This window comes from Populus nigra, chromosome 1, assembly GCF_951802175.1.
Source record: "Populus nigra chromosome 1, ddPopNigr1.1, whole genome shotgun sequence".
Classification (NCBI taxonomy): Eukaryota; Viridiplantae; Streptophyta; class Magnoliopsida; order Malpighiales; family Salicaceae; genus Populus; species Populus nigra.
In genome coordinates, this window is record NC_084852.1 from 45,847,814 (window position 1) to 45,873,987 (window position 26,174).

Genomic DNA, 26,174 nt, shown 5'->3' on the forward strand with positions numbered 1-26,174 from the left:
GGTGGAGTTCAATTATAAAAAAAGAAAGAAAGAAGAAAGAAAGAGAGGCGGCTTTGATGTATTAGCTCGAAAAACGCATTCCTTGAATACATAAAACAACTGCCATTGTTTCTACAAATATTTACAGCAGCTGCCCATGCTTCGTGTTTGGGTAACTTAGCCCATATATAGTCCTTAATCTCATCTTCCGTTAAGTTAAACGAAGCCCAACCTGGCCCTTATAGCAAAGACCAGCTCCGTCCAGCCCATATCACTCTTTGTCTTCTTGCCTCCCCTGACTCTCTCCCACCCTCTCGCTCTCTCTCTCTAAATTCACAATCACTGAAATTCTGCAGTCGCGAGAATGAACAGGTACCCATGTCAAGTAACTCTTATGAAACTCTTATTTATTTGATTTAATTAATTTTTTTAACTCGTTATTATTATTACTAAGTAAATTCTCTTTTCCCATTTTTTAAAACATTCAACAAATGACAGGGTGACTGCAAGGAAAGTTGTTCCTGCTACTAATCAAATATTCAAACTTTCAAGGAAGAAATTTTTCAGTGATGAAGCTGCAAAAGCATCTACTGCTGCTGCTTCTTCCCAATCTAATCAGGTAATGGTTTCCTTTATTATTAATTGTATCATGTGTGTTTTTCATGTGTTATGCATTGATGGGTCTTTTTCTACTAGAATTCTTGCTCTTCCAGTCTTATTTTTCCAAAAATTAGTTTTATATCTCTATAATGGTTAATGGGTTCTTGTAAAGTTTTAATCTTTGTGGTACAATATTGGATTTGATTGTTTTGGTTTTGGTGTGGTAGGAGAGTGATGGCAACCTGAGTTTTACTGGCAATGTTCAGCCATATGACATTGCTATTGTTGGGGGAGGCATGGTTGGCATGGCCCTAGCTTGTTCCTTGGGTAGGTTTTTTTTTTCCTCTCATTTGCACTAGTCTACTATTATGCTGTCACTGCTCCATTTATTCTTCTATGCTTGGCAATTGGGGGTTGGATTTAAACAAGCAAGATCAAATGGAAAATATAGGAGCTTGCCTGTCAATGGCTTTTGATACTGTATGTGCTTGTAGTATAAGAGAGTATTTGGTAGTGTGGTTGCGGTTGCTTTTCAAATAACTTTTCGTGCCGAAATGCATGCCAATGATGTTTTTTTATTTTTTAAAAATTATTTTTGACATCAGCACATCAAAACGATTTAAAACATACAAAACATATTAAATTTTAGCAAAAAAAAAAAACAATTTTGAATTTTTTAGGAACGCAGTTTGCACCGCGTTCCCAAACATATTCTAAATGACTCAATTCTCATTGATGCATTGTGTTTTGTATGCATCAAGTTATTAACTTTGTTGCTTGCAGCAACCACGCCATTGACAAAGCATTTGAGTGTTGCCATCATTGATAGCAGTCCTGCTTTGGCCAATAAACCATGCATAAAGAGAGAAGACCCACCTGATCCAAGGGTCAGTACAGTCACACCTGCAACTATATCTTTTTTCAAAGGTATCGTGATAAATGCACGCAATTCCTCTTGTGACATACCTTCTTCTTTTTTCAATGGTATTACGATATATGTGCATCTCCTGTGTTTTTTGTTAATAACTCACACTGTGAAGTTACAGAAACCTCAAGACTGATTTCTCTGTGCTTATATAATGTAACTGCTTTAGAATAAACTTGTGTTATGAAATTAAAAACACACCTGATTTTACCAAGACAATAATTTGTTTCCTAGAAGACTTGGCATCGTAATTGGTTTCTTGAAAGTACCACAACGAGAGACTGCTGATGTTTAACATACTTTTTGGCAACAGACACTAAACATAATCTTTGGATTGTCATTGATGGTTTTGCAGATACTGGTGCCTGGCAATATGTTCAACAACATCGACATGCTTATTTTGATAAGATGCAGGTGATGACTGTTTTATTTACTTTTCTTTTATGCACTTCTAAGTTTCACATGGTTGACATAGTCTGTTTCAAATCTGGAATTACCTTGAATTACTACCATTGTTGATGCATTTTAAGTTTTTTCGACTTGTGAATTTGATGCATTCTGGCACATATGAAGTTTCTGTTTGGCATCTGGAACTAAATAGAAACTTCGATACAAGGCTTGAGAATTTTTAATAACAGAATTTGGTTCACATTAGAATGATTTATGCTTACTGTTGTGCTGCTTTCTCTTCTTATCATATTTTTTATTCTTTTTTGCAGCTACATAGAAAGTGCTATCTTTTAAATTGCTTGATTTTTCCCTCTGCAATGAAATATATACTGTACTGTCACATAACATATGATGCCATCAGTTGCCTGCCACTTCTTGATTTTCTGTAGGTTTGGGATTACACTGGCTTAGGATATACAAAATATGATGCAAGAGATGTAGACAAAGAAGTTTTAGGGTAAGCCACATGTAGAAGTGAAAATATCATATTGTGATCCTGCTGTTAGATATCGCAGAAGATGCTGATTTTGGACTCATCATGATGCAGGTGTGTGGTGGAGAATAAGGTGCTCCATAGTTCTCTGTTATCACGAATTGAGGTATTCTTTACACCAAACTGTTCATCTTCATACATAACGGGAAATCTAAATCTGTTGATGCTATATGCGATACCTAATGGGAACTTCAAATTTGTTGATGGTATACGTTATCTTATGCATAGATTCTATTACCATTATGGAGATTCTAATGGGAATCTATATGGACCTATTGTATATTTTATTTTCTGAGGAATATCACCTATTTTTCGCTGCTACTTTTGAATATCTGAATGTAATTATACTCTTTCCATCAATAATTAAAATATAAACATGTATTGTGTTCCTATAGGTGCAGGTCTTACTCAAACACTGGATATGTCCAGTTTCATCTCTCTTTTGTGGAAACTCTCATGCTTTATCTATTACTTCATTTTCTTTATGTGTTGCATTTGTGATGTGGAATAGCCTTTGAGGTCCTTGTCCCCTGACTGAACACATCCATTCCTTAAGAGAGATATTTCTTTCTTCATATCAGTTCCCTTGGCATTTCCAGGGTGAATTATCTGATAACCGTGTGAGATAATAATCTAGGTAGCACATCTTGTTCTTGTGCATGTCTTCTTGATTCTGTTATGCTGTATGTAATCTCTCGATGGACATTAAGGGATACAAGTTTTCTTGTTCATGTATCAATAACAAAATCAATTGTTTTTCCACGAGGAAAAAAATGCTCTCTATTGTGATTTCTGATACTAAAAAGTTAAACGTACAGGACACAGATTTCCAAAAGAAAATATACCATTCTAGATTAACTTCAATGTCTCTAAATCCAAGCTCGTCATCCATAGTGGTGGACAGTACAGCCTCAACAGAAGCATCATATGCCAGGGGACGTTTAGCGAAGCTGGAACTTAGTGATGGCAACAGCCTATATGCAAAATTGGTGGTAATTTAACGTGCACTGATGGAGCTATGTTATGCCTTTAAAATATATTAGAATGAAAGATTTGCATTTTCATTTTAGACAAGAGCCACTATAAAATGTTTATCATGAATATCATATCAATCAGTGTCGAGTTATGTTGCATTCATCATAGGTTGGATCTGATGGTGGGAAGTCACAAGTCCGGGAGCTTGCAGGATTTAAAACAACTGGGTGGAAATACTCGCAGAATGCGGTAATATGCACTGTAGAACATTCAGTAGAAAATTATAGTGCATGGCAGCGGTTTCTACCAGCAGGTCCAATTGCACTTCTGCCAATTGGAGACAAATTCAGCAATATTGTTTGGACCATGAACCCAGAGGAGTCATCTGATTTTAAATCAATGAAAGAGGATGATTTTGTGAAAGCTATAAATCATGCTCTGGATTATGGATATGGTCCTCATCATAAGTCAAGTATACCAGGTAGTGCAGGCATGTTTTCATGGCTCGGAGGAAATGTGACAATATTTGCTAATGAGTCTTTTGAAATTCCACCAAAAGTGGTCAAGTTGGCATCTGAGAGGATGGCATTTCCATTGTCTTTAATGCATGCAAATGAATATGCATCAAAGCGTGTTGTTCTGATTGGTGATGCAGCACACACAGTTCATCCTTTAGCTGGCCAGGGAGTTAATTTGGGTTTTGGAGATGCATTTGCTCTTTCAAGAATCATTGCTGAAGGAGTTGCTGTGGGCATGGACATTGGGGAGGTATGTCATCTTCTGAGTTTCTTAATTATACTTGGAGTAGATTATTTATCACCATACACTTGCTTATATTCTTCAATAATCTACAGTGTTGAAATATCCATTGCCTTAAAAATCATGTCAAACAACTGATGTAATAAAAATTGGATCACTTTTCCTTGTGGCTTGTTTTTTATTTTCAGGGTATTTAGCCATAATTACATTCCATATTTTGCATTTTTACCCTTGCCTTGGCAGTTAGTTCTTAGTGACTTTTTTACAGATTACATTGGATTAGTTTTATCATCTGAGTTTCTAGCTAGTGATGATGCCCATGTTGTTGCATTTGTTGATCATTCTACATGATGAGAAAAATTGTCACTAGTAATCAACTTGGATACAAACATAAATGATTTCTTTGTGGGTATTATTTCTAACAGACTTTGTTCTTTATCTAAAAAAAATTCTGTCAAAATACTAGGATGGATTGGTCCATGACACTCAAGGAAAAAATATCTTTCATGGCAGATTTGTACTTTCCCACAAAAACTATTTAGTGCCTTATCTAAGCTATGGCATTAATAATAATAAAAGAATGATTGAGCTGCTCATTTCTTGAAGAAAAAGTATATTAGAAAGAAGTAAATCGACCCAAGAAATCCTCATTGCAATCTGTCAAAAATGCCAGGCATGCATGCATTTTACAGAATTGAGCACTCTAATATCCTACTGTTAAACATGTGTCTGTGGATGGACAACATCACTTTCCTAACAAATCAGTTATATAATATATATAGACATCATAGGTTGCGGTGGTACGTCAAGTTTTGGCCTCATTGTCTTGCATGATGATATACATATTCATTGGTAATAATTGCTGAAGTAAAATTGATTTGCTTTATGCAGGTATCGTTGTTGAAAAAATATGAAGCAGAGAGAAAACTGGCAAACATGACTATGATGGCTATTCTAGATGGCTTTCAGAAGGCATACTCCGTTGATTTTGGCCCTCTAAATATACTACGTGCTGCTGCATTTCATGGGGCACACTTTATTTCGCCACTCAAGAGGAGTATCATTTCGTATGCCTCGGGAGAGCAAAGACTACCACTTTTTTCTTGAGCCAGCCATACAACATCACGAATCAGACTCAACTTCAAATTTCCAGATTTTGTATGACGCAATAAATTGTAATTTTCTCCACACTACATGCACTGCTAACTCGCTAATATCCAAAAAGAACTAGAATAAGTGTTCTACCCTTTTTCAAGTGGATATTTGCTTGTATGTCCACTTGAACCCGGATGGTAAATACTAAAGCCTGCCTTGTAAATGATGGGACTCTGTTAGTATTGCCGGAAGCTTGCGTTTCTTGTAAATGCTTGGGCTGCTGATTGTCGCACTTCTTACTAAAACTAGTTCAAGAAGATTTGATTATCATGTATGTTTTGGTAGGCTATTTATTTAGCTTTAGTTGAGAACATATGCTGGTATGCCCTGGGTGCTGCTGCTGCACAATCGTGGCCTATCTTGTTGATACCCTGAATCCTAATCAACTAGTGTATCATCATAATTTGTACAGTGCTAGTCAATATCCACAAAGAACTGCTTGGATTATTGCTCTGCATCCTTGTTCAAGTAGATGTGCTTATATATATATATATATAATCTGATGCCTCTCATTGTTCATTACACTATACTGGTCTGATCCATTTTGAACCAATGTTTCACTGATTTTCTCAAAATATTCAATGTGGATTACTATGGGAATCACTGCTAACTTGGCAGGGAATGGAGGAATCAATTCAGATTTAACATCAGGCTGTACTTGCCATGGGAATTACTGGCGAACCTGACTGTATAATGGTGAAAATTCAAAATCCATTCTTATTCCGATTCCTGCACGGAGCATTTGGCAACCTTACAGGCCACTAAGATTTCAACTTTACTTTCAAAGCCAGCATCAAGAAGATATGCATCACAACCAACTGTGAGCGAGTAATCTGGCAAATAAATGGCACAAGTCATGTTTAAATTGTCAGAGCAGGGAGTGAAAATGGGAGCTCAAGAACTCAAATGATATAGAAATATACCAAAGAGTGAGGGTTTCAATCAACCAAAGCACCTCAGCAAAATTCAATTGCAGAAGCCAGAATTCAGCCGCCACAGTGAAAAATGAAGTAGAATGCCTTTGTGGTTTAGGATCATGTATTTTCCTCAGATGTACATTGCACATGCTGTGCAAACAAATTCAAATGCTGTAGAAAGGGGATCATGTATTTTCCTCAGATTCTACATTGCACTCATTTCGGCAGGACTGTCCAAATCTAAGCATGAAATCACTAACAAGCTGACTGATCATCAGAACAGGAACATCAAAATCTAATACTAGAATTTCTTCCACTTCTGTCCTTTCCTTCTACAATAAAGCCAATTAACACTAGCCTGTCAGCTTGAAATGCTAACAATATTCATTTTATCCTCGTAGCATTGCTAGCTGCTCCGAGACTTTATTCATAGAGTTCATGATCTCTACAACAAAGAACAATGCAAGAAAATAGCAACTCGGATCGAACCAATTAGACTCACAAAGTTCATTACCGGAAGACAGCAGCGAGCTTTTCAAGAGTCAGTGGCTTTATAATGCAGCTGTCGGCGCCTGAGTCCATGAAAGCTAGTCGCTTAAACTCACCAGTAACACCGACAATGTGGCTTTCAACACCCATCCTGCGTAACAGATTTATTGCCTAACAGATGTGGAGCAAAAATGTCAGTATCATAATATAAAGATTACCGACAGTTGCTGCCTTTCACTCTATGAAGTTAGTGGTCATTTGCAGAATTTGTACAAATTTGTAAACCTAATTATTTTCTGACCTATCAACAAAACATAAAAAAAAACAGAGAGATTCTCTCTTTATTACAATTTGATTCTGACAGTAATGGTCTATATATAATGATCAAATATTCAAAGGCTCTCTCTTAATTAAGTTCAATGGAAAACAAAATACCTCAATTCCATCCATGAAGGGCATCAGGTCATCCATTATAATCATATCAAAGGAAGCCCCAGCAAGATGAAGATAAACAGCTTCTTTTCCATTTTTGGCCACTGAAACATCCATTTGAAGCTTCTTTTGATACCCAAGCAACACCAAGAGCCTCTGGCGGGTTTCTCGAAGATCACGACTGTCATGGACAACAAGTACCGAGAAATTGTTGCTGTCAACATGAAAAAGAACGATAGCAATTGATCTTTAATATACATTTTAAGAAAATAATTCACTAAGCAATATCTCAAGACAATAATTCTCGGAAAAAGGTTTCACACATACCCCTTTGTGTCTACACTTTCAACACTCTGTGTCTTCTGATCATTCAGCCATTGGTTCGCATAAGTAACCAACGATCCCACTTCAAGATCGTTCCTTGTATCACAAATTTCAAGAGTAAGTTTCAAAGTCGTGGCTTCTTCTCGATCTCTATCGATTTCTTCCCTCAGGAAGGATATATTCTCTAATACATGCAACTCTTGATCCACCTTTGCCATGTAGCGATCCAGTTTTCTAACTAGAAGCTGAATTTGCTGAAGATCAGTATTGTTTCTTGTAAGATAGGACGGAGCCACCATTCCATCCCTCTTTATGAACCATTTATCCTCACTATCTTCTGCTTTGATCTTGAGTTCATCAATCAGCAATTGAATTACTTTTTCAAGAAGTGCTTCAATTTTTGCCTTGGATGACTTGGCATCGGTCAACTTTCCTTCCAAATTTGTGATGTAAGTATCCAGTAGAGAAAACAAAGCCTGAATTTCTTGTTCAGTTTGAGTGCTATCTTCCTCATCTGAAACTTGACTTGTGATCATAGGCTCCGTTGGTGGTGTTATTGGTTCGACAACCATTGATGAATCAATGGTTTGTTCGATTTGAGTGCTATCTTCCTCGTCTGAAACTCGACTTGTCATCATAGGCTCCGTTGATGAATCAATGGTTTCTTGATTTTAAGAGAGAGAGACTGAGAGGATGGCAAGAAAAGTGAATGAGTTGTTGAAGAGAGAGAGAGAGAGGCGCCAAAGTTAGTTCTTTTAAACAACTTTTTTTTCCTGTTAGCTAGGACTAGGAGAGAAGTGGTTAAGGTCACATGTTGGTGAGATATTGATTTTGAAGGAGGGCGAGAGAAGGTTAAATATGACTGCCTTCTCACTCTATCAAGTAGATGTTTCTAATGCAGTTCTTCGAGCAAAATTGTAATCTTGAATAAGTTTCTTTCTTATATGTATTAAAACAAGAAAAAACTCTCTGCAATCGCACTGACATACCTCAATTCCATTCATGATGGGCATTAAATCGTCCATAACAATCATATCAAAACAAGCCCCAGCATGATGAAGATAACAGCTTCTTTTCCATTTTTTGCCACTTGAAAAACGATTGGAAGCTTAGTTTCTGACTCGATCCACATGAAGAGTTCGCGAAGGGTTTCTCGATCATCACAGCTATCATCGACAACAAGCACAGAGTATTTGTTGCTTTAAATATTAAAAAAAAATCATAGCAATTGATAAGATGGATTCAGAGTAAAAGATTAACATTGTTCGTCATTAATAAAGATATATCTCAACATAATTCACAGTAAACATACTGTTAAGGTTAATATGCTGTAACTAGTTAAGTTAGGGTGACAGCTATTTAATCTTTAGTTAGATTAAAAGGTGATTAAGATGAACAAATGTAAGGCTGCGATGTGTTGGTTTATATATGTGTGTGTGTGTGTGTGTGGATGTTCTGGAGACGAACGAGAGAAAGAAAAGAAAACCAGTGGTAAGTTTCTGCAGTGTTTTCATCTCCCCTGCTATTCTGCAGAAAATAGCAGACTGGTTTTGACCACACGCAAGCTAATAACTTAGCCAACACATACCCATCTGACTCTGAATCTCCACTTTTAACAATCTCCGTCTTATGATTCAGCCATTGATTCACGCAAGCAATCCTTCGTCTTACTTCAAGATCCTTCCTTCTATCACTAGATTGAAGAAAAAGTTTTAAAGACTCGGCTTTCACTCGATCTGCATCCAGTGCTTTGATTTCTTGCCTCAGGTAGGATGGATTCTCTAATACCTTCACCTTCCGATCAACCTCTGCAATGTACTGATCCAGTTCTCTAAAAAAATAAAGCTTAAATGGAAGCTTCCAGGGCGGCGTCAGGTTCGTCTCAGCCGCCCCTCGACCTTGAACGATGCATATAATCGACGGACATTTGGTTTGGCATTGACAATCCTTTCTCTCTCTTTTTTTCCCATTACTTTCTCTTTTCTTCTCAGATTCTGCAATCTTTCGAATTTTCAGATAATCTTATTTTTAAATTTAGTTTTTATTGTTTTAATTTTTAAATTTTATTTTTAGTTATTTTATAAAATTTTATTTTTTTAAAATTTTATTTTTTAATTTTAAATTGCCATCTTTTTTTCCTTCCATTTTAATTTTTATTTTTTTTATTTTTGATTTTTTTTGTTTAATTTTTTTGTGTAATTTTTATTGATTTTTAATTTTATCTTTCAAATTAAATTTATAAATTATTTTTTAATTTAATTTTTAAATTTTTAAATTTTTTTTTTGTTAAAATTATTTTTGTTTTTTATTTTACCATTCAATCTAAAACTTATAATTATTCTTTAATTTATTTTTTATCTTTATTTTTTTAATTGTTATTTTTTTATTTTAAATTTTTATGTATAACTTTTTTTTTAATTTTTTTTTCTTCGGATTAAAAATTTAATGCCAGAAGCCAGTATGCAGCATTCCAAGTCACAATAAAAAGTAGAAGGCCTTAGCAGTTTAGGATCATCAATGTCATTTTCAGATGCTTAAAAGGAATTCAAAAGCTGCAGAAACCAAATCCAAACGCTGTGAAAATGGAATCAGCATCGCAGTATGGCTAGGCATGTCATGATAATCAAACAGCTGAATGATCAACATCAGCACAAAAACAATGAAATACTAATACCAAAAATTTCTACAACTTTCATCCTTTTCTTTTACAACTAAGCCAATACAACACCTCCCAGCTCTGCTTGAAGTGCAACTATTCATTTATCTCATAGCATAACTAGCTAGCCAGGAGCTTTATCCATAGAGTTCATCTCTACAACTAAGAACCTTCCAAGACAAGTAAAAGCAGACGGATTAGACTGAGAAACACTTAAAGGTCGAAGTATGAGTCGCTGAGATCAGGGAAGAGATCAGCGACCTTTGCAGGAGTCAGAGGCTTTTCAATGTATTGGTCTATGCCCGCATCAATAAATGCTTGTTTCACGGTGTCATCACCGACACCAACAATGAAGCTGATAACACCCATGCCGAATAGCTGCTTCGTTGCCTAACAAATGAGGAGCAAGTGTCGATATCATAATATTAGTTCAGAGGAACTCAAATTCCATCAAGCAAGCAGATACTTTTCACATTTTTGTGGGTACAATTTGTGCTTCAAAAATAAAACTAAAATGGCCTCAGAATCATGAAGAGGCTACTTTCGAGTTTATTCATCCCCTATCTATTTCATCATGATCAAGATCTGATGCGTACATCGCTGCCTTCTCACTCTGTCAAGTAGATGTTTCTTATGCAGGTCTTCGTGCAAATTTGTAATCTTGAATAAGTTTCTTTCTGATATAATAAAACGAGAGAAGAAGAGAAAGAAAAAACTCTCTGCAATCGCGTTGACATACCTCAATTCCATTCATGACGGGCATTAAATCGTCCATAACAATCATATCAAAGGAAGCCCCAGCAAGATGAAGATAAACAGCTTCTTTTCCATTTTTTGCCACTTGAACATCCATTGTAGGCGTCTTTTCTGACTTAATAGACATGAGGAGTTCGCGAAGGGTTTCTCGATCTTCACAGTTATCATCGACAACAAGCACAAAGTATTTGATGCTGTAAACATAAAAAAGGAAAAACCATAGCAATTGATAAAGAAATATCTCAAGAAAATTCACAGTAAGAGTTTTCACATATACCCCTCTGACCTTGAGTCTCCAATTTTATCGCTCTCCGTCTTATGATTCAGCCATTGATTCACGTAAGCAATCCTTCGTCTTACTTCAAGATCCTTCTTTCTATCACTAGATTGAAGAAAAAGTTTTAAAGACTCGGCTTTTACTCGATCTACATTCAGTGCTCTGATTTCTTCCGTCAGGTAGGATGGATCCTCTAATACATTCACCTTCCGATCAATCTCTGCAATGTACCGATCCACTTCTGTAGCTAGAATCTGAATTTGTTTGTGATCTTTCTGAACCATTGACACACAGTTTCCTGTAAGATCGGAAGGAGCCCCCATTGCATCAGTCTTTGTGAGTCCTCTATCCTCGGTATCTTCTTCTTTCTTGAATTCATCAATCTTTTGCATCAGCAATTGCCTTGCCTTATCAAGATGGTTTCTTCTTGCAGTGCTAGAATGATGAGATTTCCTCGCTTCATTCACTAAAGCTTCAATTTCTGCCTTGAAGGACTCGGCAGAAGTGATCTTTTTTTCTAAATTTGTGACCCTGCCGTTCAGTTGCACGAGTAAAGTTTTGATTTCAAGATCCATTTGAGTGTTATCTTGACTTGTCATTGATGTTCTTGGTGGTTTTGCCAGCATCGATGAATTAATGGTTTCTTGGTTTTGAGACGGAGAATCAGAAAGAAAAGTGAGAGGCTTGTTGTTTCTGTAGCTAGGAAAGAACGTCAGAACAATAGCTATTATATTCTAATAAGAAACCTTTCTTTTCTCTATTTATCTGACACCTAAACTTCAATTGTGTATATATAGAGAGAGAGGGAGAAGTGGTTAAGTTCACATGAAGGTGAATGGCTAATTAAGAAGCTGAACACAAACACGAAAAGGTGCATTCTAACAATTTCTACCACTTCTGGACTCCTTTCCCTTTACTAAGCCAATTGCAAGCAACACTTCTTTCTTCAGCTTGAAGCGCAAAGATTAGTTTGTGCAACTATTTGTTTATCTTCTTAGCATAACTAGCAACTCAAAAACCCTATTCATAGAGTTCATCTCTACATCGAAGGACCGTGGAAAACGATTAGCACAGACCACTCTCCAGCTCATGATGGTGTATCGATCCTTCTTTGCTTGTTTGGGATCAGGGAGGACAGCAGTGATCCCTGTAGGACTCAGCGGCTTTTGAATGCCATTGTTGATCAGACTCAGAAGTGACGCCTACAATCTGACTCTTAACACCCATCTCGCATAATTGCTCAGTTGTCTAACATATATATGCAGGAGCAATTGTCAGTATCGTAATGTATATCAGAACATTGATTGAGAGTTGAAGTGTTCATACGCCTACAATCATGAAGGATCAACTTTATTCAGCTCCTATCTGTTTCATCATGCTCAAGATCAGATACAGACTGACGGTGAGTATGAGTTATCGAGAAAAGAGAATAAATAAGAAACTTAAAAATCAACTATAATTGATTGAGTTTACTTATGGAAGATGTTGAGGTTGGGAAACGGTGACAGGTGACCAATGATAAATGGCGGGTGTTGTCAAACACAGAGCCTATAACCAGGATTTTGGCGGGAAAGTTAGTTTCGTTGGGCCAACCAAGTGAGACGTGTTCTTGAAAAAGGTTAATAATATCATGCAATGACTTTCAAAAAAGAAATTGGAATATTCCACGAAAAGGAAGTTCATATGGCCCAGTTAGACCCAAGTGACTGAATCTATTAAAAAAAATATATTCTGCAGCCAGAGTATTGGCTGGAAACATAGTTTCATTCGCTAATTAAAGCAGGTGAGACTTGTAATTGATTGTTGAAATAATAAGTTTTATTGTATGAAAATACAAGTCTTGTTATATTTATCATCCTATTGCTTTATTGACATCCGTCAATAGCTAGTTACCTCCACATTCAAGTGAATCACAGCTGATGCCTATCTGTTTGAGGTTGTCAACTTCAACAAATGGTTAAATGGAATTGAAATGATACAGAAATCACATTCTCCTGTGGTCAGTTTTGCAAATCAGTTGAATAAATCTAAAACAAATATCAGAACATAATTAAAAGAAAAGAGGAAAACAACATATGCCTCGAATTGATAGCTAGTCTGCTATGCGGTAAGAAATCACATTCTCATTGCTGCAGTACCTAAATCTGTGTGATCAAATCTAAGAATTTAAGTCCTCACCGGTACCTGGACCGATGAAAACTGACGCAGAATTTTCAGCATTTCACGAGCTAGCCAATTTAGCTTGAACCTTGTCAATCCCTTGTTCGGTCTTTATCGCCGCCTCTAAGAAAATTTGGTTCTACAATTCATTTTATGTTCATATCATAGCTTGTAAGAAATTTTTCGATTATTCATTATATCTCTGAAAAAACAGAAACAACAAGGACCTATCAGCCTCCAAACTGAAAACCGTAATGTTCAAAGGCAGGAGTCAATGAAGTAGAACCGGCAATTAGGCTGGGATTATCCAGACACGAGGTAGGTCATTTCCTATAAAGCCAGCTAATTCCGTTATATATTAGCAAATCAATCTCCAGTTAAGTCTCAACCCTCTTCAGTTCATATCATAGCTCCTACATTCAGTTCCAAAGTTCATTTATCTTCCTATTTAAATGCTTATAAGGAATATGAATTGCTGCAGAAACAAAACTCAAATTCTGTATACATTGGAGTCATCTCCGCACTAACTAAATCTGAGTTTCTATCAGATCAGTGAAAACAAATATACTGACACCAGATCAATGAAAACCAATACAGTTAAGCAATACAACACTTCCCAATTCATCTTGCTAGTCAGAAACTTTATTCATAGAGCTCATCTACGCATCTAACTTGGAAAAAAAGCTAACACAAACCAATGCGACCTAGAAACTCTCCTTTTGTTGGGTTAACAAAAGATAGCAGCGATCTTTTCAAGGTTCAATGGCTTTTTAATCCACTTGTTTATGCTTGAGCCCCTGAAAGCTGGTTTCTCAAATTGATAACTGACACCGATGATCCGGCTCTTAACACCCATCTGACGCAACTTCTTCACTGCCTATCATATGAGGAGTACTAAATGTCAACATGATAATATGAACATTTTTAAAAGGTTTTGGGAAATTATCAAGCAAGAAGATATTTAAAATTTTAAGCAAACGAAAAGGGCCTTGGGATTACGAAGAATCTACTTTTAGGTTCATTGATGAGTTACAATGTTCTATTTCATCATGATCAAGATCAGACAAGTACCGACAGTTTTTTCCTTTTCACTCTATCAAGTTAGTGGTTCTTGTGTGAGACTTAATACAAATTTGCAACCTTCAATTATATTCTGAATTATCAAGAAAAGAAAATAATAAGAATCTCTGTTATTCCAATTTTAGCATGCAATTAATGGGCTTTCCAGAAAACAAACCCATCTTATGAAATCTCAATAGTCCTCCTCAACAAGTTGAAGGTCAGAAAACATATACCTCATGTCCCTTCATGACGGGCATTTGACTGTCCATAAGAATAATATCAAAAGAAGCTCCACCAAGATGAAGATAAACAGCTTCTCTTCCATTCTTGGCCTCTTGAACATCTATTATAAACTGCTTCTGTGCCCCATATGACATCATCGCTCTCCGAATGCTGTCTCGAACAGCACGATCATCATCAACAATAAGCACAGATAAATCACAGCTGTAAACGTAGAAAAGACAGAAAAAGAATAAACAGTCATTAGTTAAGAGCAATGTGTTCTGGAGACAAAAAAAATTGACACCTACTAATCTGGGTCGCCACTGATCAGTGCCTTCTGATTCAGCCATTGATTCACAACATCAATCTTCTTGCTCCTTGTATCACCAGATTCTTGATGAAGACTCAACCTCAGTTCCCTGGCTTCACCTCGATCTTTTTTCAGTGATTGGATCTTTTCCCCAATTGCATCATCGAAAACTTGCCTCTTTCCATCAATGTTTGCAATGCACTTATCCAGTTTGTTAACAAGATTCTGAATCTCTCCATCAATTTGAGTGTTATCTTGTTCAGCCATTGATGAATTAATGGTTTCAGAGAGAGGGGATGAGAAAGAACAGCGAATGAGAAGTTGTGGTGCCTGTTAGAGAGGAGCGCCAAAATGTGGTCTTTTATATAACGGTTATCTGTTGGGGGGGGAATTGGTTGAGTTGACATGTGGGTGATGTTGAAGCTGGAAAATGGTGACAGATGGCTAAAGATAAATGGTTGGTGTTCTGTATAGTCTGTTGTCTTCGTTAACTATTAACTTCGCTCCTTATGCAACAGAATTCTGGCGGGAAAGTTTGTTTCGAATCACTTGTAGTAAATGCATGGTGTACTATTTTTTTCCTATTTTTTTTTATACTATATAATGTAAAAACAAGACTACTTGACATAACGTTATTCTTTCATTTTTCTACTCTTAGCAATACCATAAATATATTATTGCTATCCACATTCCGTGGCCTGCTGGTATTCATCATGCATGCATGGTCAATGCTTTATGGTTTTGGAGCCTTTTACTTTGTATGGCAATAAATATATCCTTTAGGTTCATTATGCTCCAAGTTATCATCCTCCTCTGCTATTTGGGGATAGCAAAATGCGAAGAGAGAATTCCATTCCTTGCAACAACGGCCAAGAAAGAAAGCAAGATCAAGCTTTTGAATCGTGTTTCATTAAAAGAAGGGGAGGAGTTAAAGAAGCTCTTGAATCACTGGCCTGGCCTGGCCTTTTTATGTACAATGAAGTCAGTCAAATGTCCTGATGAAGAAGCTGTATCGTATCCATTAGGCTTCCGAAGATTTTCAGTAATATTGAATTTTATCCTGAATGTACAAAAAATTGTTCATGGCGCATTAAATGTGGTTCCGTATACAATTTATGCACAGTTCGGAGGCTTTAAGCATAAGGATACCGTATATTTATTACAGCTACAAAAGTACATCTCGAATTATGCGTGCTGCTATACGAGAAGAAAGCCGACTAACCACCTCAGGAAGTATTGTGACTGAGATACCTGGCAAAACTGGAAGAAGTTCTTGTACAATCCGAGTAACATCTACACCCTGTTGATGCTCAAAAAAGGGGAAAAGAAACATAAGGTACACGTTCATTGGAAAACAACCACAAACCAAATTCAACACTAAACTTCTCAGGCATGGAGCTGAACATATTATTCTATTACCTAATATCCGATTTTTACAAAAGCTTTTGTTGACACCATTTTTGCAATTTTAAGACCACCAGGATGTTATGTCTCCTAAACATTTTTGTAAATGTTGCTTGCAAAAATAACTTCACATAAACAAACTAATAGAAGAAAAATAATGCCTAGAAAATAAAAACCTTCCGTTCAGAAATGTGTTTAATATTTAGCAGTCTCTCACGACAAGTTGTGTATATGGTTGGTGTGCCTTTCTTTGGCATATGGATCACTCAAACAGTCAAACATGGTTGAAGCTTTTAATTGAGAGCTCCAAAGTTGCTAACAGAGCCTAGTGACACTGTTTAGAGTCATTTTATTGGTTTGCATGTTGAGGGTTAAGGATCATGTACTGGGGTTGCTAAGGCTTTCGATAGTATATAGACTCTCCACCTAATAGTAAGCTTTCACGCTGGATGCTCCAACACTATGCATCAATTCTTAAGAATATACTGAATCCAAAACAAGCTAACATTATACTAACAAAAATAAAACCAAAACTTAAACTTGAAACTTTTTAACTCGCAGACAAGCCTGGTCAATGAATAGTTAAACTCTGACTCATCATATGAAGATTCAAGTACCTGGGTTGATGTACTCGATATTGAAGTTCCTGCAGTTAAGAATTCAGCAACTTTCTGAACATTATTCAAGATAACTTTGTCCTCCTCAGTTATCGTTGGCAGAAGTGCCGCGGGCTTAAAGGGTGCAGGAACCATGCTAAAAATTGGGGCAGCATTTCCCACGCCAAGGATTGCCATAATTTGTACCAGTTGTTCCCTTGCAACAGCATCAATGCTCTTTACAATCTGCATCAGAAAATAATGGTTAGACATTTCAGATGCCCCACATACAACAAACCTGAGAGTACATGACTACGACTAAGAACATTATTCCAAATACTCACAGTTCTAGTAAAGATAAAATGTCAGTAATTGTAATACCTCGTCCAGTAGAAATTCTCGGAAAAAGTTCCCCTTCTCAGAAAGAAGGAATGCTAAGGCTGCCCTAGTTTGAATTGGCTGTGTTGGTTGAGAAGCACTTGAGAGAAATCCAGGAAAGATATAACCCGTTTGGCTTTGCAGCATTCCAAGTTCAGCCATATCCCCATTCATACTCTCTCCACCTCCACTTTTTGCTGCAGTGATGAAATTTTCAAAGGCTTGCATGACATCAATGAATCTTTCAGCATCAAAAACACCAGATTTCCCATAAATTGTGTAGCGTAAAGCATTCCTTAGACGAGGGGACTCATCAGTGAGGAGCCTCTGGTAAAAGAAGTATATGTAAGAACATAATGACCTATAATTTAGAACATCATAGAGAAAGTATGATAACACATTGAATGGACATTATTTTATGTGGATCATGCAGCGCATGCTTCAAGCTTAAAGGAATACAAATACTTATCATTGAGTTTCATTATACACAGGCTTCAAACCATGATTTTAGCGGAGGTATATAGCCAACAAGTTGAAATTCTTTTATCAAAAACCACAGTGACAGGCAGATTTGCATACCAAAATAGCAAGGTGCCAGCATCAAAACAAACACGACATTATGGAAAACAATTGTCTGGAAACTATCATTTATAGCTACAGAAAATACATACCTGTGCAATATATGGATAGGCCTCGTCTACAATAGCAAAATCAGGATTCCCAACTAGTGCTATGCCTTCCAGTACACCTATTGCCCTAATGATGAGAGCAAAATAAGGGGGTATCCTAAATGGATAGTCAAATGTTATTTGTGCCAGATCAGATGCTAGCTCCTGAAAGTTTATGTTTTTTGCTCCTCCACCTTCAAGTGCTTGATCAAAGACCTTAGCCAGGACTGGCAAGATAGGTTCCAAATTAACCCCCTCAGAAATGAAACCAAGTTTGACAAAATCTTTGACAATTGCTCCATAGTCCCGATGGATAAGGTGAGCAATTGCTTCGATCATTCCATATTTTTGATCATCAGTTAATTTTGTGACTAGCCCTGTCCAGCAAAAGGCACTTTAAATTCCACAAAAATGGCCATGATGAGGCAAAATGCAAATGGGTCAGTATAGCATTTGTTAAGAAACTCATGATGGTAAAATGTCAAAGAGAACACTATGGGATCTTAAGACAGGAAACATATAATATATACATATATATATATAGTGTGTGTGTGTGCGTGCGGGCGTGTGTACTGCACTCCTAGTCAGTGTTGTACAGTGAAGAGCAGCGATACATTCTTATAGCATGAAAGAATATAGTACATGAGGCTCTGAAAATATTTCAAGGAAACATGCCTTTCTGATCTGTCGCATTCAAACCAATCACTTCTAGAAACTAAAATTCTGGTGTATGTCATTTGATTCACCTGAATCTGACTCCAGTTTCAAAGTTGGAGTTTGGTTGTATTATGCCAGCTCAGTTCTTAAATGTGATTACCTTATATTCATTTAAGAAAAGAAAGATCCCATTTTGCTTCTTAAATCATCAAATATTAAGGTGCCCTCGATGCCCATGGTAACTAAATTGAGAATAAAAGGAACTAAGCCCATAATAACAAGACAAATACCATTGCTATCCAGTATATGATTAAGCTATTCTACCTACATAAAATCCATCATTCTTTGTTTAATATCACTGATCTTGGTTATCATGGCAATGAAATGTTAAGATGTGGTTGAGAAAAGCAGATTGAGTTTGCTAGCTGAATGGATTACTGGAGATGCTGGGGCTTTTATAGTTATGTAGAATCGGAAACAAAGCAATTTGTGCAGTTTAACTATGAGAGGTGCATCTTTATAGTGTTTCACAATGAATCATGCCAGAATTGTATAATTGGAAGCCAATAGGTTAAAAAAAAGGAGAGGAAGAAGATTGAATTGCTTTCCACTATTAAAGAATGAAAGAAGAGAACAATTCAGATTAAGTGCAATCCACCATTATGAAAGGAAAGGAAAGTGGCGTATTCTAATCCAAAATTGCTGGTGAAATTTAACTTTACTATACTGATAAAACAAAATGAGGATCCAAATTCTCACACAACAAATTCAAATCACAATATGTATATGATGTTGCCAACTATGTTCACGGATGATCTTTCACTATATACACTTATGAAGTAGATTGTTACCAAAATCAAGTATGGCAAGCTTCCCATCTGGAGTGCGGATCAAATTCCCAGGATGAGGGTCAGCATGGAAAAGGCCAGTATCAAGTAGCTGTCACTCCAATGAGTTGCAAAAATTTGATAAAAAAGTAAGTAGTTAATTTTCTCCACAATTAACCAATGACAATATATAAACAATAGTGATCAGTGAGCTAGCATGAATTCACATCTTCTATTAGTTGGGGGGGGGGGGGGGGGGGGGGGGATTGGGAAGCATAAAATAGAGCAAGGCAGATCATGTCGACGTTATTTTTTCCTCTTCATGTGGGGTCTATATGCACATTGATGTGTCACAATGGAAGATAGGAGGAGGATTTGGTCACTTGATATCAAAGGCATAATTGAACTCCTTGAACCATCAATCTCAGATGCCTCAGCATGCAATCATGATGTAGATACATGACACCATCGATAATACATGTGTCATTATTACAGAAAATAACCACTCCATACCAAATCTTCAATGAGATGCATATATGGATTAGTCCTTACTATTCACAAGTTCTTTTACCAGGAATCCTAGAGTAAAAACCCATGAAGCAATCACAGAGTTAACTAGTGAAGATCAGCTCAAATTTCTGTTTTCAAACTAATTAAGCAAAAATGTGGGCAAGGTTAATCTAAGATGCAGGGGAAAATGAGGAAACAAGAATAGGTAAATCGACAGCAAAGTCGTGTTTTGAATTGAAGCATAGTATTATAGTATGCTTCATAGTACTGAGGGGCGTGTTTCACAGCTTGAACAGCACTACCAGACATACTCTATGTTTGACTTCGATGCATAGCAAAACCTAGTACCAATTCATTATTATAGTACATAAGCAAGTATGAGTGCATCCGTGGAGTACCTGCTTCAGGTAGCATATGACTCCAACATTAACAAGTTCTCCAACATCACTTTCAGTACTTTGTGAGAGCTTTTCTCCCTCGATCCACTCTGTGGTAAGAACTTTTCTTGAAGTATACTTCTCGTAGGTATTTGGCACAACAACCTGAAATGCAATACTTTATGTTACTACATGATTTCTCCTTCAAATACTATAAGAAACTCCTTTTTTTTTCTTTTAAGCTGATACCATACAAAACTAAGATACACAAATCCCAAAATCACACACATGCAAACCGACACACAGCAAACATAAAACCTTCCATCATCATGACAGTGTATAATTTTTCATTGCATGTCTTTCAGGGATGGACTGTAAAGAAATAGAATGATATTCGAAATGATGACAGTTGCAATAAATTTAATCTAGCATCCAAATATGCACTTATCACATTCAGCAGTATTTATAACAGCTCTAACAGAAAATCCCACTACCACTTTTTTCCAACAGTCAGCTATTCCTATGATTTACTTTAGAAAAGCAGCATCTTTCACTTTAGCACAAAACTAAACCCCACCTAGCATTTGGATCAACCATCTAAGAGCAGAAAAAGGACATGGTTTTTATTTTTTCTTTCAAATAAATAGTTTGAGTTTTGCTTCCTTCAATAATTAAACATCTTAACATGGACAACTTCGTTTACCATGAGAATGCTAGGAAAATTGCCAGCTTAACCAATTTATCAGATGATCAAGCTAAACAGGGCCTTGGCATGAATTCAACAAACACATAAAAATTGTATGGTTTGAGCTTTCAGGCTCACCTGTGGAAGGTCCTTTCTCATCATTTCAGCAAACAGAGATCCATTTTCACCTTCATTAATATAATCTAGCTCCTCAAAGAAACGAGCAGCCCATTCATCAACCAACCCAACTACATCTACAGAGATCTGAAAATAAGGTGGAGGGGTTGAGAAAATTATCACTTCAAATAGAAGATAAATGTTCCTTCCCAGAATGGAAGAATTGATTCAGTATTTCAGATAATTGACTAAACTACCTGAGGGAACTTTCGGAGAGCCAAACCCAAATTCCTTATGATGAATAGATCGACCGTTACTGTCTCAAGAACAAAAGGCCTCTGTACTTTAACAGCCACCAGGTCTCCATTTTCTTTCAGCCGACCCTTATACACCTGCCCAAGAGATGCTGCCACGGGAATTCCACGATTCAGTAGTTTGAAATTGTGAAGCTTCAGATGCTAGCAAAGAAATGCTAAATTCTATTTTTCATAAAACTCAGATATTGAGACTACCAGCAGCTATTGGAGACGAAGAAAGTTCAGAATAGATGTTCTGCCATGGCTGACCAAGCTCCTCGTTTATAAGAGCCATTGCCACATCATCTGGAAATGAAGGAACCTTCGCATATCATCAAACAGAAAAATCAGATATGAAAGGGGTTAGCCTAATTTCTATTGAATGCTGAGAAGGTTAATTGATATTCATCTAGAAGTTAATCATTCTGTTTTCTTTTTTTAGATTTCCAATACAAGTAAAAACTTGACATACAAACATTTTAAAACGATTTCATATTTGGAATATTAAGTTCATAACTTCACAAACATGTGCAGCAAATTGGCAGCAAATTGGCGATCCATTAATGAACTCATACCATTATAGCAAAACGAAGGCGAAGGACAGCAATTTAGGACAAATGTATAGATAGGGGAAAAAACAATGACATAAAAGGGACGAGGTGAAGACAATGAAGAAAGGTTACGAGTAGTGGAGGCATCATATTATTGATTGCAGCTAATTAGCATCAGCACGTGGCAATACCAAAACTAGGTATTAATAACCAACAGCAAAAGAAACAGTAACTAATTTGCACTTTTCCAAAACAAAAAATTAGGAAATTAGGAGTTCCCAAGGCTCATGGCTGGCTTTTAGTATGCTTACCTCAGGACTTGCACATGAAAAAAAGTCAACAATGATTATTCTCGTGTCTCAAAAAACAGCCTCTTTTCTATAGCTTTCAAACACCATCATCTCTGATAGACCTTTATGTCCACAAAGTACCACTAACTTAATCTAATTTCTAGATAATTCATGCTATCATCTTCATTGCAAACATGCTGAATATTATATTTACCACGTCTAAAGGTTCTAATGTATTTTTTATTTTAGGACTGAAGAAGCATAGTGGAATAAAATTTAATGGCATACAGTTATTGCAGTGGAAAACAAAGAAAGAAATATTGTATGACGTTACCTTATCACAAAGTTTTTGTAGCTCGATCATTGCAGCAGGTGACAATATATCTGGTCGAATACTCAATGCTTGACCAAGTTTTACATATGCTGGACCCAAAGAGGTTACAATTTCCCTCAATTCAATTGCTCTAGCAACTTCATTCTGGTTATTAAGATAGAAAAAAAAAAGTAATTTAGAAAGAAAGAAAAGCACATACTTCCAAGAAGAAAAATAATAAGAGCAATTCGGAAGCAGTTTATGCACATTTTTAGGATCACCCTGAAAAAAAAATAAGACATACTTATTGAAATGCTAGGAGGATTATCAAGGTGCAAAGATCATCCCAATTGCATGCAATAATTGCTATTCAAGACTAAAAGAGCATGCTTCTGTGTCCCATTTTTTGGGTAAATGTTTTCTAAAGTCCAAAGAGGAGATGTAAGAGGGGACAGAATGGACAAAAAACAGCTAGGGGTGAGTATTATTTCCCACTCTTCGACAATACTATGTATATGGTTCTCATTTCTTAAATTATTGTTATAGGAGCTTAAGCTATTACAATGAGTATCAATACATACCAATTATCCTTGTCCTCTTAACATACCACAACCCCCCACCTGGGCCACCTCCGCATATAAATAAATTATGGGCATTAGACAGGGAATTTGAAGTCTGAACAGATGCAAACAGTTATTTAACTATGACTGGAGGCTATAGAACTTTCAGATAGCTCTAATAACATTCAAATTAAATATGGCATTTATTGTTCCAGCTGCTTAAACTCTCATGCATGGAGAAATAGTGTACATCAAGCTTCCTAGCTGTCTTTTTCACTATATTACCTATATAAAGAATACTCTACAACCTTTACCCCAGGAAAAAAAAAGTGCATGCAAAATTAACAGTTTCTCCGGGTGTTTTAAGATTGATACAGTTGGCACCAGATCTTCAAAATACCAGCCAAATATTTATCAATATATATATATACACAGACAGAATAGCTATCTACCTAAGTACATGCACAGCATTGCACACATACAAAGAGAGTGAAAGAGAGAAGAGTAGGTCAGGAAAGAAAACAAAACAGGCAAGAAATCTTTACCTCCTTGACTTTCTTGTTTATCACATCCCAAGCAAGACGAGAGAGAAAACCCCCGGCAACAGAAAGTAACTGGACAGCTCGAGTTGCAACTGCACGTGGTCGTTTTCCCCAGTAAGCAGAGATGCTAGAAGGTTCATACACCAAAGGCAAAAACTCACTGCTTTCATCTACCTGCAGGAGGTACAAAAGAACACAATAAGTTTAGCAACCAGCTTCACAGAGGGGAAACCTTGGAATCACTAAAGGACATCCTCTATTGACTATCTTCCATGAACTTCTAATAATAGTACAGCCTCCAGCATATCATGTTTATTCCCAGTTTAATTTAAAATCATCACTGCTAGAACAATCTTCCAGCAGAAGATTCCATGAAAAAATTGCACATTGTTCACGCCAAACCACCAAGCACACTCTACAGCTAAAACAACACCAAGCCATGCAAATACAGCTTGATCCACTTTATCACTATATTTGATTCAGATATCTGCAAAAATCACTTTCCCATAATTTGCATGACTCAACTTGCAGAAATGATGGGTTTTCAAAAGTATATAACGAGTCAGGAATTCCTCAAACAAACCAGAAAAAAGGAATTCCCCGTTGAAATTATTAGACTCAATTACATATGCAGCCATTGAGGTTTTCAAGTATCTCATACAGCCGAAAAAAATTTCAATACAATACCTCAACCAGACGAAGCTTGATATTGTCATCAGCAAACTGAGTATCTCTTAAATTTTGACCTCGAAGTCCTCTCATTAGTATTGCCAACTCTTCATTTTCTTCCATTTGTGCCCTCACTCTTTTTATTTCCTGCGACACTTCTCCCATCCTCTGTCAATTCCAAATATTAACTCATCACAATCCCAGCAAAACAAACAAATAAACTAAATGTCATTTCAATTAAAACATACTAAAAATGAAAATCACATTTTAAAACAGTCTCTAGCTTTGAATTCTTTTTCCTCTGACGTCTTCTTAATTTTCTCAGCAACCAAATAGAAAATTCGGCATATATGAATGAAATAAGAATCATTTTCCTTATGTCAAACTAAAATAGAAATGAAAACAGAATTAAACAAATGCGTCTAGCTTCAATTTTCCTTTCATTTTCTCAGCAGCCAAACAGAAATTTGAGTACGCTAAAAAGACTGGTCGGTCAAAGTAAATGTTGACTTTCTCGACTTCATTTTTTTTCTTTAATTTTTCCTTGACTTTCTAATCAACCAAGCATGAATTAAACTCAATCAACTTGACAATAGCAGACTGTGACACAATCAAAAAAACCACTCATCAGTCAAACTTACTGTAGAGACACCGTTGACAGGTTTTGACTTTGAGAATTTAGTGGCAACGCCGTTGACAGGTTTAGGCGGAGGGGACTTGGATGAGCCATTAACTGTGTTTGGAGAAGAGGATGATGGCGATGGCGATTCAATAGATCCGGTTTGTGTCGGTTTCGGCTCGGTGGCAACAGCAAACACCCGGTTGGATGGTCTTCGAACCGGAATTCTATTTGGTAAGTTGTAGTGGCGGCGGCGTGGCTGGATTCCGCCGTAAACGAGCTGTGGAGCCGCTGCGTCCATCAAACGATAAAGAGTTAGACAGTTAACTTTCTCTCAAAGATTTTAGAGAGAGAAAGAGAAAAATTGTAGTGGTCAGTGACTCGCTGGTGCCCGTGACTGAATTATGGTGGTTAGTTTTATTGGTTATTCTTCTTCTTTTTTTTTTTTCTAGAAATGAGGGGAATGGCTGTGGGCTATGGAGGAACACGTGGCAACGGGAGAAGCGAAGGCTAGAGGCTTGAGGTTATGGTTCTTAGCAAAATCTGTGGAATGGTGATAGGTATGGGATTTTGGGTTTATGTGATTTTAACCAATCGCCTGCCTCGTTGTTGTCTCGACTTGATTGACGACGCGGAGGGATCGATGGAGGGATATTTCATTTTAAGGGCCAGCCAGCATCTATAGTCCATCTCTCGTTTCACATTAAATTAATGTTCTTATATATTTTTTAAAAAAATTAAAATACTGTATTAATAATAAAATAAAAATACAAAAAATAATATATTTTTAATTAAAAAAAAACAATGAATCATATTACCGAGCACACGCTTGGGATGGTGTTTTTTATTTGCTTTGTTACAAAAGGGATAGAAATAGCTAGTACACGAACTTATTATTTATATTAATTCTAGTGAATACAGATATGAAAACTCATTTTTGTTTTTTTTATTTTCAAGATATAAAATTATTTTTTTAGAAATGAGAGAAAAATTAACTAGGACACAACTTGCTATGTAATGAAAAAAATAAACCAAAACTCGTTTTTATCTTCAAGATAGGAATTAAGTCTTTATAATAGAGGGAAGGAACGCTAAAAATAAAAATATTAAAATAAAACTTACAAAAAAAATTCTTAGAAATGTCTATTTAGATAAATTATAATTCCAGCTTTTA

At 36.4% G+C, this 26,174-nt stretch overlaps 5 protein-coding genes across 7 annotated transcripts; 1 reads left to right on the top strand and 4 right to left on the bottom strand.

Annotated features, from left to right (window-relative positions):
* The first annotated feature begins 206 nt into the window (after positions 1 to 206).
* Positions 207 to 5,603, top strand: LOC133680873 (uncharacterized). Its single transcript, XM_062103891.1, has 10 exons — positions 207 to 351; positions 478 to 598; positions 807 to 906; positions 1,363 to 1,506; positions 1,860 to 1,918; positions 2,344 to 2,411; positions 2,502 to 2,553; positions 3,266 to 3,439; positions 3,591 to 4,190; positions 5,073 to 5,603. Exons 1-10 carry the CDS (start codon positions 344 to 346, stop codon positions 5,286 to 5,288), a joined length of 1,542 nt encoding a protein of 513 aa, XP_061959875.1. The 5' UTR covers positions 207 to 343; the 3' UTR covers positions 5,289 to 5,603.
* A 614-nt stretch (positions 5,604 to 6,217) lies between these two features.
* On the bottom strand, positions 6,218 to 9,506 carry LOC133680874 (uncharacterized). 2 transcript variants are annotated; one of them, XM_062103892.1, is made up of 5 exons: positions 9,087 to 9,506; positions 8,488 to 8,664; positions 7,502 to 8,183; positions 7,178 to 7,388; positions 6,218 to 6,913 (listed from the first exon to the last, which is right to left on the bottom strand). In XM_062103892.1, the coding sequence occupies exons 3-5, from the start codon at positions 8,134 to 8,136 to the stop codon at positions 6,764 to 6,766; spliced, it is 996 nt and encodes a 331-aa protein (XP_061959876.1). In that variant the 5' UTR covers positions 8,137 to 8,183; positions 8,488 to 8,664; positions 9,087 to 9,506; the 3' UTR covers positions 6,218 to 6,763. The 2 variants fall into 2 exon arrangements, with proteins under 2 accessions (XP_061959876.1, XP_061959877.1); XM_062103893.1 differs by having other exon boundaries at positions 6,336 to 6,913; positions 7,178 to 7,355.
* Positions 9,507 to 10,134: 628 nt separating this feature from the next.
* Positions 10,135 to 11,988, bottom strand: LOC133680875 (two-component response regulator ARR22-like). Of its 2 annotated transcripts, none has more exons than XM_062103896.1 (2): positions 10,894 to 11,988; positions 10,135 to 10,544 (listed from the first exon to the last, which is right to left on the bottom strand). In XM_062103896.1, exons 1-2 carry the CDS (start codon positions 11,035 to 11,037, stop codon positions 10,368 to 10,370), a joined length of 321 nt encoding a protein of 106 aa, XP_061959880.1. In that variant the 5' UTR covers positions 11,038 to 11,988; the 3' UTR covers positions 10,135 to 10,367. Both variants share the same exon structure in this region; 1 of them encodes a protein (XP_061959880.1).
* A 1,777-nt stretch (positions 11,989 to 13,765) lies between these two features.
* Positions 13,766 to 15,826, bottom strand: LOC133680876 (two-component response regulator 24-like). Its single transcript, XM_062103897.1, has 3 exons — positions 14,940 to 15,826; positions 14,643 to 14,853; positions 13,766 to 14,224 (listed from the first exon to the last, which is right to left on the bottom strand). The coding sequence occupies exons 1-3, from the start codon at positions 15,206 to 15,208 to the stop codon at positions 14,075 to 14,077; spliced, it is 630 nt and encodes a 209-aa protein (XP_061959881.1). The 5' UTR covers positions 15,209 to 15,826; the 3' UTR covers positions 13,766 to 14,074.
* Positions 15,827 to 15,962: 136 nt separating this feature from the next.
* LOC133680872 (uncharacterized) lies at positions 15,963 to 25,414 on the bottom strand. The gene is made up of 13 exons (XM_062103890.1): positions 25,023 to 25,414; positions 24,400 to 24,549; positions 23,716 to 23,886; positions 22,632 to 22,775; positions 21,673 to 21,778; positions 21,418 to 21,566; positions 21,182 to 21,307; positions 20,380 to 20,523; positions 19,496 to 19,583; positions 17,991 to 18,364; positions 17,323 to 17,646; positions 16,963 to 17,187; positions 15,963 to 16,241 (listed from the first exon to the last, which is right to left on the bottom strand). The coding sequence occupies exons 1-13, from the start codon at positions 25,299 to 25,301 to the stop codon at positions 16,107 to 16,109; spliced, it is 2,415 nt and encodes an 804-aa protein (XP_061959874.1). The 5' UTR covers positions 25,302 to 25,414; the 3' UTR covers positions 15,963 to 16,106.
* Positions 25,415 to 26,174: the final 760 nt, after the last annotated feature.